A 13,304-nucleotide genomic window follows, 5' to 3' on the forward strand; every position below is an offset into this window, starting at 1 on the left:
GACTTTTTCCTCCTGTAAGCTGACAGCTTATGGCATTCTTAGGATATAATATAGAAAAGCTGCTTTTAGCTACTGAAGAACAGGGTTTTCAAAATTTTTAAAACTTGTCTACAGTCATGGCATGCACCAACTCAAATATCATGGTGCAACAACCCTTGAGCTCACTGGAACATTTTGCTTACTAGGAATCAAGGCAGCTTTCCTGATCAGTGTAGTAAAGAATGGATAAATGAACAATATACCTGAGAATGTATACTAGCTGCTGAAAATGAACTGCTACAAAGCCAGGCACTAATTCTTAAGGGTGAAGCTTGACATACACAGACTATGCTCTGCACTACAAACCTCCCATCCTTCTGTTATTCCACCTCCTCCATGTCCACAAATAATTTGCACCATATTTTATTTTTTTCTCAGCTGTCTGTATTATCACAACAGAATATGACTACTATGTTTTTGAGATATCTATCCTTTAATGATAATTTTGTCTGTGTAACTGTGCAGACTAAATCCTTGAATTGCTAAACACATAAAATTTTATTCTACAGATTTGCACACTGGACAGCAAAAATCATAATTCAGATTGATAGACCAGCTCAGCCAACTGCCCAGAGGATCATGAATTTACATAAATTAGAAATCCAAGTTTCCAAAATAGAAATTATTTTAAGGTGTACCTACATGGGAGTAAGGTACAAAAGAACTTAGACGCATTGTATTTTCCAGTTTTACAGACAGACTGCAGTACCACTATACCACTGTTTCAGAACTTACGATGTTAACTACTTGTTTAAACCTTACAATTTGATGCTAAAACACTGTATTTTTACTTTCAAAATCCAGTTATTAAAAAGCAGAAAAATATCTTGGGAATTCTGGAAAATTACTTTTCTTAGTGAAAAGATGCTTATATTGAATTTAATCATCCAATATTATGAACAAATTACATTACTGAGAAGACATTCTGAAAGATCAACAAAACAGAACACTGTTGAAATTAAAAATATGGTTTGGTTAATATTCAATTGAATTATTTAACTTAGCTGCAAAATTGCTAAGGCCAAAAGAAACTCCTAGAGATCTTACCTTTGAAAGGTCATATATATTTTTCCCCTCTGTACTTAAATGAAATCATACACTTCAATCATACTTACAGAATAAGTGTAAAGACTTACTGCTGACATATAAAGTTTCTGGATGAGTTGAACATGATGTAATAAACGAAAAGAATGATTCGTGCAAAAACATTCCAATTAAAAAGAAAACAAGTAAGGTCAGTATAACCTGGAGAAGAAAAACAAATCATAAAGCTTAACTGGGCCCCTATAAAGACATAAAACAAATTACCTCCCTTTTACCTTGTACATGAGTTATGGTGGAAACTCTGTTTGGTTAACAGGATGATAACACTTTCTTATCGAAGCTATGAGAATTTACGACTTTTTGTAGATAACAGATTAGTCTAAGAAAACATCTGTTGAATTCCTGACATAATGATGTATAATGTTTATGCTTGTGTATAATGAATATGCATGAAGTAGTTGAAATAAATGTTGAAACTATGCCTGCTTTCAATGTGACAGGCCTTCAGAGTTGCTAAAACTCCACCTGTTCACCTAGCGCTGTTTGCTTTTACCATATAATAAGTTCTAACTGGAAAATTACTCAACCTTGAGACTGTTTCTCACAATGAGAAAAGTCCACTTGTGGACTTTGTGAAGATCATTTGATCATTGCATTGTGAAGATCAGTTGAGAAATTCACCAGTTTATAACAAATTATGAACATGCAACCAAGGTAAATTGCCAATGTGTGGAATTAACAGCTAACAAGTTTGTTAAGTGAAGGTAGGAGTCAGCACACAGACAGCTTCCACTGAAAGCAGTCAGACTCCTAGGGGTCTCAAGGTAAATAGGTCACTAGCAGACTAAATCAGGACTAAGGAGTTTGGTGAGCTGAACTCATGACAATACATCTTTCTTTACAATATCTAACCACGAGCGTGATGTGGCTCCAAAGTGTAAAGTCCATTAAGTGACAGCAAACACAAATCTCCAAACTGTTTTCTTTCCTTCCAATTTTATTTCTTTTTGTTTTCTGTTCAGAGTAAAGTAACAGGCTGAGCAAAGGAACCATAGCATATGAACTGCATTACAAACACTTACTAGGGAAAGATTTTTACATTTTCTCTTTCCCAGAAATGCTCAATAAACTGGATAAATTACAGAAACCAATTTTTAGTCACAATCAAAATTATATACAGAAATGATGTCTAGCAGAAAAATACAGTGGCTCTGCATGGTCCTAACAGATTTTGTGTCACAGACTGACATGATGAACTAGGGGACTGCTATTTCTTCATCTCCAGGATTGCACTTCCGGGGCCTCGGTGTTTGGCACTGCATATGTTGCAGAACTGGACAGGAGATACCTAAAAATCAAAAAAGAAAGCAAGAATCTCTTAGGGAAATGTAGCCATGTTAGAACATTTGAAGATGAATGAAAAGTGCTAATGCCCTTCTCAACATTACTGCTCACAGTCAGGCTGCTCCCTATGAACATAGTCAAGGATAAGTGAGGGAAGACAATATAGATGAACATTGTAAGGCAGCCTGTTCTGGAGTCAGAGGGCAGTACAACTCACCACTCACTCCAAGAACACTACCAACACCCACCAGGAGAGTAAGGTCAAACTTCCTTCACATCAAAAATGAAAAAGTGCATAGGCAAAAGCATCACTGATTATCTACATAGATAAAGAAGCGAGTAAGTCACTTGGTCGGCTCCAGTCGGACCACTGGATGCCTTAGTTACAGCACTGCCTTTGGATAGCATTCCACAGATTTCCAACAACTGAGAACAGGGCCCAAAACCTGTAATTTGATATCAAATGTCTGCTTATTGTTACTCTGTGTTTTGCTCCGTGTGCTGTTTGGTGCAGACATTACTTTTCTTTCAGTATATCACCAATAACCAAATATCAGTAACACAAGTGATCACCTAAGACCAGGAAATAAATACTATAGCAGGGGAAAATTTGGCTTAGTCATATGCATAATACCTGTGTATTCATACACACTGTGAATATATATCGTGTAACATCCACGTCACATTTAAAAATTCTGTCTAACAAGTCACCTGTCCCAGAAAATTGAGAATGCTAGATAAATTTTAGATTATTTCTCACCATAAAATTAGTGGTAAATATTGTTTGAATAAATATTTACTAGTTGTTGGGCTTTCTCATGCAAGTGTTCTAATACATTACGATTTTCGTGACATATTAAGTATTCATGCTGTACCATATGGCTACAAGTACTTTGGTTCCTTCCAGATTAAAGTGATTCACTGAAGTTATTTTTCAGTAGATGTTACTTTTCAGAGACAGATACAGAATCAGAAAAGCTTAAATTTAGCTTTCTATGCAATTTTGTTACCATTCTAACGCTTTCCTTCCTAAAGTCAAAACCGGTCATATTCTGTTGTGATAGAAGTTACTTTTTTGGTTTGTGTTAATGAAAGAAGAAAAAAAAAGACTTATAAAGAAAAACATGTTCTGACCACAAAGATTATTACAAAGATATTTAAATAATCACTCTGAAATGAGTGATTTTTGTCCTCTGGATCACAATCATTTAATATTGTTCACTTGAGAAAATACCTTTATTCTTGCCTTTAAGTATGTTGAATTAAAGGGAAAGATGCAATGGAAAAGAATTAATTAAAAAAATTAGACAGATTGTATTCCCTGTATGTCTCAGAGCTGCATTACATATTCAGATTGCAGAAAATAATAAAATACTGCTCAAACAGCAGTGATTTCTTTCTACACTGGATGAACTTTAGTTGCAGTGTCCCTAAACCCCCTTTCCTTAGTCACATACTACTATGTGGTATCATCACAAGTTATTACTGTAATCATATAATTCCTGATACAGCCACTTCTTCTCCACAGTTGACATAAGGAAAGGTGTCATTTTATCTTTGGCAAAGGTGTCAGAGAGATTAAGCTAGTTCCTTACTGTGTTAGATACGGGTAGGCACTCTTTGTGAAACATATGTCTGCAGTGGAACACTACCACGTTGAAGGATTTGGATGCATCTGGGAAAGAGAAACATAAATTCATTTCAAAGGGCAATGAAACAAACAATTCAGTGGCTACAGCACTATATGCCCAGATTCTATTATACATAGAGAAACTTCAAGTAACATTTCTCAAATTAATTCCCACATTATTCGGGCTTACTTACAGAAACCATGGAGAGTGATGATTTCAGGTAAGCGTCCCAGTGACGGAGTTACAAAACAATTGTATTCTGTGGCTTAAATGCTGTATACTTTTTCACCATGAATTTTTCATGTCAGTACAATATATGCTACATGCTAAATTTGGGCAGAGAGGAGAGTAAACTAGCACCAAATAATTCAGCTTCTTTGAAGAGAAGTTAGCAGAAAAATTCTTGCAGTAGTGTGATGAGAACCAGAACACTGAGCAGTTCTAGTGCCTACATGGCACATCATGATCTTGAAATTTGGTAAGAAGCTGCCTAAGTGCATGATGTGGGTTTTCATTCCGACATGAATATTTAGACAAATTAGAACCCTACATACAACATCCACATATCCAAAGAATAAGCATCTCACCCATGAGCATCATCCACTTTCTACTCTTTGGCTCCCATTTCCTCAACACATACCTCAAGGCACTAGCACAATCAGCTCTGCCAGATTTTCCTGGTCTGTATGTGGGTGCACATGATCATAGTATAGTTTTTTATTCATTTATTTAAGTGAAAAATGGTAGAAAACAGATTAAAAAACTATAAATGATTTAATTTGGCTATCAACATTTAGCAAACAAACAAAAAAACCCAAACGTCCATACATATGCTTCATCTTACATATTCTTGCTTGAAGATGCCATGACAGATACTCTCCTAGTAAAATTACTTCTCCTTAAGATGTTCAATAACATCTTGATATTTCTGAACTACAGTTGCCTTGCAGAATGTACATCTCCAAAACAACATCCTGAATTTCTAGTTTCAAAATTAACTTTAGAAGATGTTTTAAAACTACAGCCTGTTATAAAGTTGTTTCAAATATGGTAGTAGTGACTGAAGTCAAGAACTCTCCACCACTCAGAAAAAAGTATATTCCATAAAACTTTATGATCTACAAGTTCAGTCTAAATTGTTCAACAGAGGTGGACAAGATTTGGTGGCAGCAGTTAGTTTTGTGGTTTAATAATCTTTGAGAAGACGTATGTTGATGGAATTAAAAGCTGCCTTGAATTCCATATATTCAAAACAGAAAATAAGGAAGTCAAAGTTGAATAAGAAAGAATACTGAGTTTACTACAACAAAAGACCTCCATTTAGACTCCGTTCCCCTGTCAGAATTCAAAAGCAAGCCTTGTGGAGGAGACTGAAATTTATACAGTGATCACCAAGGGAGACTACCACATATTTTTATGAATAAAAGCAAACAATAGTTCCTCTTATAGTAATAATAAAAAAATTGACAACCTCTTTTTTTTCTAGAAAAGCATCCTACCTGAAGGAAGTATTGGAGACAGACATGATTCACAGATATTCTCTTCTGGGAAAAAAAACAAACAAAAACTTAGAACAGCTTTGTTAACAAACTCCATGCTTACTTTTTTATAAAGCAGGCATGAACATACTGCGTTACAGATAAGGAGCTTAGTCTTAAAGCATTTACTTAAGATGCCTAACAGAATCTATTAAAAATTGAAGAGCAATACTGAAGTAGCATTTCTAATAACAGCATGACAAATATTCAGATCTTCTGATTCTGATGATGGTAGAACTGCAGGAGCTAGTCTGTTTAGGAGCAGCGCTGTGGAGGCAAAAGGCAAACTGACAAAAAGGAGCATCAGATGAGTGGCTGTTAACGCTGCAGCATTTTGTAGCAGAAGCTCTGATCTTCTGTCCTGTCAGCTTCTGTCTCTTGCTATTAACACTCAGCTGGTGTGAATTACAGCACTGCTGATATGCATCATTAGCATCTTGCAAAATATTTTTCATTGTTTCTGACAACCATCTCATGGCTTTTGCTTCGGTGGCATCTGACTATCCGTGTTAGCACTAAATAGCATTTTTCACCTTTACAAACTGCAGGACACAATACATTGCTGGCTATGCAGAGACTGACCAAGAGAAAAAGTTGCATGTTTGGTCTTGTAGATTTTGACATACAAGTAGTTCCTTTGCAAAGGGGGAAAGCAGCTAGTATCCTACTACACTCTACAGATAAGGTACAATACTCAGGCTTTTGGGCAACTTCCAAAGCAGACCGTCAAGTAGTGTATAAACCAAGCAAAAGCCTTCAAAATCTTGGAAGTCATCATATTTTCTCTGTACCCACCATCTACTAGAACACCCTTCATCTGAGTTCGATGCATTTTCTTCAATAAAGAAAGAGAATCGGCGACAAGTATCTTTTTGCAACCTTCTCGCAGCAAGATCTGTTGGTGCAAAGAACAAAAAACACAGCAGTTGTTGAATAGATGGGCACATCAACTATCTTGACAAGTCTCCACTCTGTTTGTGCTGCCAAAGAGAGTACAGGGAATGTTTAAGTTTTTTCAAGAATAAAGGAGGGAAAGGAGGAACCTCTTGTTAACATCACCTCTACCTAACTGAAAAACCGACAATATAAAAAAAATGCCTCAAACCCAAAAACAAACCTCAAGAAATAAAATCCTTTACAAATATACTATTATCATAAATTATGATCTTCCTCCTATGAGATGATGTTAACAAATTACAATGGGGAGGAATTTTTACAGTGCCCCTCAGAATTGTTTTCCAAACCATTTCAAAACTTCTACCCATATCTCTCATGTCTTCTTCAGAAAAGACATTTGATAATCATAAAACCTTCATAAACACAGCACTTTAAAATGTATTTTGTTCAAATACATTTCCTGCTGAGGTGTAGCAATATTAAATGTCTCTATAGCTAACCAAAGATCCAGAGTTAATTCCTCTTAAGTAAAACTCACAGCTCCCTTTCAACTTATTTGGTATTTTTCATCAGATTTCATCAGATTGACATGTCATTGCCTGACACTGTCGTGAAACATAGAGAATTCAAGGGCATAAAAATTATACAGAGCTTATTATTCCACTGAAAAGTGCTTTCCAAAGAGACTCACAGCCAATTCCAAGGTGAACAATGCTACCAAAAAAGTGATACAAAGAGGCAATGTCCATTCCTTTCTCCTGATCATTTGCATTACAGGAGACACTGAGCATTCTAAGATAGTGCAAGATACAGCTAACACAAATACCTAAGAAGAAATACAATAATAGAATTTACAGCCAAGTGGACAATGTCTAAAAGCCTATCTTTTCACATACACATTGTGAAGTAATAAAGACACACTGCCAAGAATGATATGCAGATAAGACTGCAAATATGACATACATTAAAAAAAATAAATTTGAGTGTCACTTTAAGCATTTCAAATTGGGCATATCAGTGGGTGAGTAACACTTTCCAGTATTAGAGACATTGAGCTATAAAACATTTCAGAGCACCAGCAACTGAATGCAGCTCTACAAGACAAACACTTAGAAAATTAGTAATTTTTATCTGTTGATAATTTCAGGAACTAGCTATGTCTTTCCCCTTCCAATTTTATCCAAGGGCAACAGAGAATGTTAAATTTTGTTTTAAATACAGAAAAATGTTGCTAGGTTTGAAAAAAATACTAGAAATTTTTTGCAAGGATAATTGAATGAGGCTATCTTTCAGAAACAGTGCTTGCCTCGTTGAAAATATTCTCAATCAACACATTACATCCCAAAGATAGGTAAATAACTTGGAGGGGATCTTGGCTATATACTCGAGCCTTTGCTAGCTGCACTCAGCATAGGCAGATGAAAAACCCCCATGTTTAAGTAAAAGGAGCAAAGCAAGCATAGAATCATAGAATATCTTGAGCTGGAAGGGACCCACAAGAATCGCGAAGTCCAACTCCTGGGCCTGCACAGGACAGCCCCAAGAATCACGTGCCTGAGAGTGTTGTCCAAACACTTTCTGAACTCTAACAGCCTTGGTGCTGTGACTATGTTAAATAAAAGGAGCAGAACAAAGATACAATGGGAAGATGGGACTGTGACTTAGCATTTTCTAATTAAAATATAGTATGTCAATAGGAAATATTAATTAAAAAGAAAGCAAAATAAAGAGGGAAACAATAGACATCATTCGGTAACTGGAAAACCTCAATACTATTTGATGGCTTAAAACCCAGAAGTAACAAAAATACCTCATAAAACATATAAGACACATGCACTATCTTTCTCCAATTATTTAAACACCACTAAGATTTTTCCATACCACATTCAATGACTATCAGACCTTATTTTGCTAGAATTGGAATACAGTAGGCAGCTGTTATTACATAAAAGGAAAAGTCACAATGAAGAATGTAAAATGTCAATTCTCAAGGTAATAAATCCCAACACTTCTGCAGAAAGAAAGAATTTTGGAGACCTCAAAGATGGGGTGGATAATTGAAGAGTTACAAAAAGAGAAGCAGGAGAGGGAATATGGAGGCAAGAGAGGAACTTCATTAAAAGGGGGGAGAAGTATGTAACTGTGCACCCTAAGATTATGTTGAACTAATTAAAACTGACATTGTGCATAAATCTGTAATGAAACAACTTTCCAAGCAGAAACAGAACTCAGATTTGGTTTTTTACCCTTTAAAAGCACATAATTGTGAACACAAGCAGGACAGCACAAGTTTTGTGCAGAAATAATGCCTTTCACAAAATCAATAAAAACTGTTGAAACCAAAACATGTATTGCAAAAAGGAATCATAGTTCATTTTCTGGCTATATTAGGGAAGATACTACTGCATAATTAAAACCAGAAGGCATAAACCTTTCTATTTAATTAAAACAGTCTTGATTTAAAAATGCCTAACATTATCTTTAAAGGAAAATACTGTTGTAGGCAGTTAACTTGAAAGGGCATACTCAAAGCTCTGGGAGTAAATCTGGGGCTTGATTCAGCTTAGCACTCGAACAAGTCCAAGTTTCACAAGGCCACTTAACCAAATTCTTCCAAATGGCATCACTACCACAATTAAAAGCACATTATTTTTAGTCTTTACAACCAAAAGGTAGATGTCCCCTGTGCAAGCTGCCACCTGCCCTCTAGTGCCTCCAAGGTGTCTGAACAGCATTTTAATCATGTTCAGGAGCACAGCCTAACAATTTTTCCAGGTGCTGTTTCAAGCAGCATTCATCGGATTATCATTGGGTTCTACTAGTTCATAAACTCCATTATGAAAGGAGAGATGTGAACTCTATGAATGGATGAATCAGAGTTACTGTAGGTTCAATCAAACTGCAAACTAGTAACTCAATGTTTGAGTAAAATGGCTAATTCAAAAAATCTAAAAGCATCTAAACAAATTGCTTTTGTATTTTAAAACTAGGGGAAAGAGAGTCCTAGAATACCAACATCTTTTGAAGTTTTCCTCTAATGAACAGCATACAAAGGGTGACAAATAAAATTCATGGCAGAATTGCATTTCCTGAAGTTGGAAAATAAAAATGGGTATTCTGGAAGAATTATAAGGCAGTTTAATAGATCCCTACTTGTAAAGCAGAGCTGTAATGCCAGAGCAAAAGGCAAATTAGTTAGTACTTAGTTGAAGTTGTAGCCGAAGAAAAAAGTCTCACATGATCTATGTTTATTTTTACCCAAAAGAATATCTAATTCTGCCTTAGTCCCATGCTTAGTTGGTTGTTAGTGATCAGATTTCAAAGGTTAACCACATTGCTTTAGAGCTGAGGTGAGCTTAGAGTAGCACACAGAACAGTTGCAGTGGTTAGTCTAGTGGGCAGTAATTTGTTAAAGTGAAGCAGTCAGCCTGCAATCTGCCAATATTAATAAAACTTATTCAAGGAAGAGCCCAGATTAAAAAAAAAATTACAATAAAAAATTACATTAGTAGACTTCCTTGTTGGATTCTCTAATGCACACTGTAAGTCACGTACAGCATGCTTTTGCAGCCACTCAATTTACTTGGTTTTGCTGGGATGTAAACGATTGTTTTCAAAAAGACTAAGTCTGTCAAAGGCACTGCTTTTAGTTCCTACCCATATTTCAAATCGCATCTAATGTAAAGTTTACTGGTATGGAAATTGAGGAGTATAATATGAAATTTGCATCTGCATACTTACATAAGCATAAAACAATCTTATCAGGGCTTGCAAAAGGAGCCCACAATTAAATAATGAAATGGTACAGCTGTAACATCTTTTGGGAAGCCAACGCTATGAAAAGACCAGCACAGCTTTTGTGTTAGGCAGTGACTTGCAAGTCAAGCAGCAGGTTCTCACTTCACCTGTGCTCCTCCTTTGTGGATCTTGGCACAAGATTCTTTTTGCCTTTGAAAAGGAGAACAATAAAACTTAAGTCCATGCAGAGCTTGAGGTCCAGAGAGCTGAAGTGATAGAAAGTCCTAGCCAATTAAATTTTTATTTCTGTATGAGTTCAAAATGTATGGTATATTATGTGCTACAAATCAGGAGGTTTTTACAAGTGAAAGAGTTATGTCAGGCCAGAATAAAGGTCATGGACTTCTCACCAAGAACTTACACAACATCATGCAGAGGTGTGACCAGGCACCATACAAAACCACCAAAGACTAACTTTAAAACAGCTAACTAGGCAGCAATAACAATGATGCCAGGGCAGAACTGTCCTCAGCAATGAGAGGCTGCTTAGATATTTACCTGAAGTCCCACCCATGTCCTGAAGCACGTGCTGAATGCAGAAACAGTCCTTCTATAAAATTTGAGCTTGGCAATTGGCTACTTTATCACTGTGCAAGAGCTGTGATAACATTTCTAAATTTCAATGTAGATACACCATCTGTTCATAAACGGTGCACTTTACACTGCCAGTAACACTTAAGAAAGAGTTTTATTTTAAGCTATAGCTTACATTTCTCTAAAGAAATATAGCCTCTTCTTTTGGCTATATGGTTTTCTATTGTACAAGCAAGCCAAGCACAAATTACATTAAACTTACCTGATTTCTATTATTGCTATGAAATCTAAATTTTAGCCCGAGAGCTATCCGTCTCCACTTCAAAATGAATTAATTTGAAATCCATGAATCATTTCAATGCTAACAGTAAATAATTTTAGACATCACTCTGAAGGTTAAATACAACATTTTAATCAAAAAATAATTTTGTTAAAAGATATTTGAAGATAAAATTATTCTTCCCTCCCCAAAATATGACCAAGTGATATCCGTTTTGTCTGAAGCCACACAATGCATTCTGTATATGTGTAAAGCTGCAACTATGCTTACAGCACTTCCTCAGTCTGCCTGCAGACACAACAAAAATTACATTTTGATTTAATGAGAATGCAGGAACAGGAGGATCAATTGTGGTACTGACAGCAGGAAGATTAACACGCAACTGTTGAAATGCAGCATGGTATTTAGCTAGTATAATTTTGGAAGGATATTAGTATCTCATGAAGTCAATTAAAAATTAGAAGTAATGTTACAACATGCATTATATGCAAACATGTATCCGTTTGTCTGTGGAGGTTCCTTGCACATAACAAGTGTCAGGAGAAGAAGAAATATAAAATGCTACTTTGAAATGGTCAAAGTCATAATCTAAAGTTCATATAAAAATAAAATTATGGAAAGCCTTGGAAAGGCTTAAACACTGCCCTGAAGGAAGATATAGGCTTTATTTGGCCTGACAGAATACCAATCGTGACCTTACTGTAACCATAAAGGCCATCTATTTGCTTGAAATGTTAAAAGACTAATAGCAGATGGAGAACAAACGTTTGAGGCTCAGAAAATTGGAGTTTCAGCTGCCTACTGGGTTATGTTTTCTTGGACTCTACACAGCCACCATGGAGGCATTCAAACTGCTCTATATCTTTCTGTCTCTCAGTGGAGAGATGCAGAGCAGCATCACAGAGAACTCAAGTTTGGGACTCCTTTTGTAGCAGGGAGATTTAAAGTATGCAATGCAACACACTGTTGCTACTTTCAGGAAACACTGAAAGGTATGCTTCTTACAAGCATGCATCAGAACCAATCATGTAGGGAACTGCACATATCTGTGTAATTATGCTAGGATAAGAACTCCCATAATCCAATGAGCAGTCCTTTTTTTTTAAATGCATAGGCATCAACACATTCTGCAAAACAGATATGAATTTGATTTTAAAAGTACATCTTTCTTCAGTTAGCATGACATTTAACATATACAGGCTCTATTACCTGGTGAATGTTTCAGAATGCGTGTTGCATGTTGCATTCTGCCTTCTCACATGGTGAAACAGTGGAAAAGTACTTGTCATGAGACTTTCCAATATTGGACAGTTGGGGCAGTGTAAAATAGTCTGAATCAACGAAGATGATTCCAGTTCTAGTTACCAGGCTTATAACAGCATGAGAAACATTTGGAAGAGGTAGAAGCCATCAAGAGATCTTGACAAATTTCTACTATTTCTGTCACAGTTTTGTACCAACTCACAGTGTCCATGACAGATGGATGAACAAATTATGACAGTAATTTCACAGTGACAAAGAGGTTTTGCTGTCTCTCTTAAAATGGGTATCATATGAAGAATAAAACATTTACCTGCAAGTTGTAGTCCTGAAGAATTTTCACTAGCGAGTCTCTCAAATTAGGAATCTCCATGCCTTCCTTAATGCGGTGAATCAAAAGAATAGGATCAACATGGGTTCCAATATTGTTCAACAAACCAGTAATAAAAGCTGTGAAAACCAAGAGACAAAGAAATTAAGAAAACCAATCCTGCAAAATACCCGATCAAAAGATGCTTTGGTGACAAGCTACATGTTTTGGCTGATTCCATAACAGTTTTCTACTAAGCGATAAGACTTATCTAAGACTCTTTTAGTCTTGCTATGTTTCTTGTGGCTGTATTTACTTGAATACAAGCCTTTGGGGAAGAGAGGAAGATACGGTTTGGCAACTCACAGAACTTCCAGTGTATTCAGAAAAGGGGTAACTGCGTCTCCAGCACAAATCCACAAGTAAATAATGCATTTTGATTTAATAATGAGGGCACTCGAGCAAACAGAGTGAGAAAATTATCTACATTATGTGACTATTCTATTCCCAGTTCCACGGTTTAAAAACAATTTTTCAAGCAACTAATCTAATTTCAACATGTTTCTTAACATTGGTGAGAGTGACACAATAGAAGTCTTTTGCTTTTTGAAGAGCATCTGGCTAAACAA

General features: G+C 36.0%; 1 protein-coding gene across 1 annotated transcript in view; it reads right to left on the reverse strand.

Moving 5' to 3' along the window:
- Positions 1–2,060: 2,060 nt before the first annotated feature.
- VPS41 (VPS41 subunit of HOPS complex) overlaps positions 2,061–13,304 on the reverse strand; it is a 110,016-nt gene continuing 98,772 nt past the window's right edge. The window contains 5 exon segments of the mRNA XM_032679926.1: positions 2,061–2,431; positions 4,023–4,102; positions 5,558–5,602; positions 6,392–6,491; positions 12,679–12,815. Of these exon segments, the coding sequence (XP_032535817.1) occupies positions 2,351–2,431; positions 4,023–4,102; positions 5,558–5,602; positions 6,392–6,491; positions 12,679–12,815 (443 nt within the window). The 3' untranslated portion in view covers positions 2,061–2,350.

Source organism: Chiroxiphia lanceolata, chromosome 1 (assembly GCF_009829145.1).
Source record: "Chiroxiphia lanceolata isolate bChiLan1 chromosome 1, bChiLan1.pri, whole genome shotgun sequence".
Classification (NCBI taxonomy): Eukaryota; Metazoa; Chordata; class Aves; order Passeriformes; family Pipridae; genus Chiroxiphia; species Chiroxiphia lanceolata.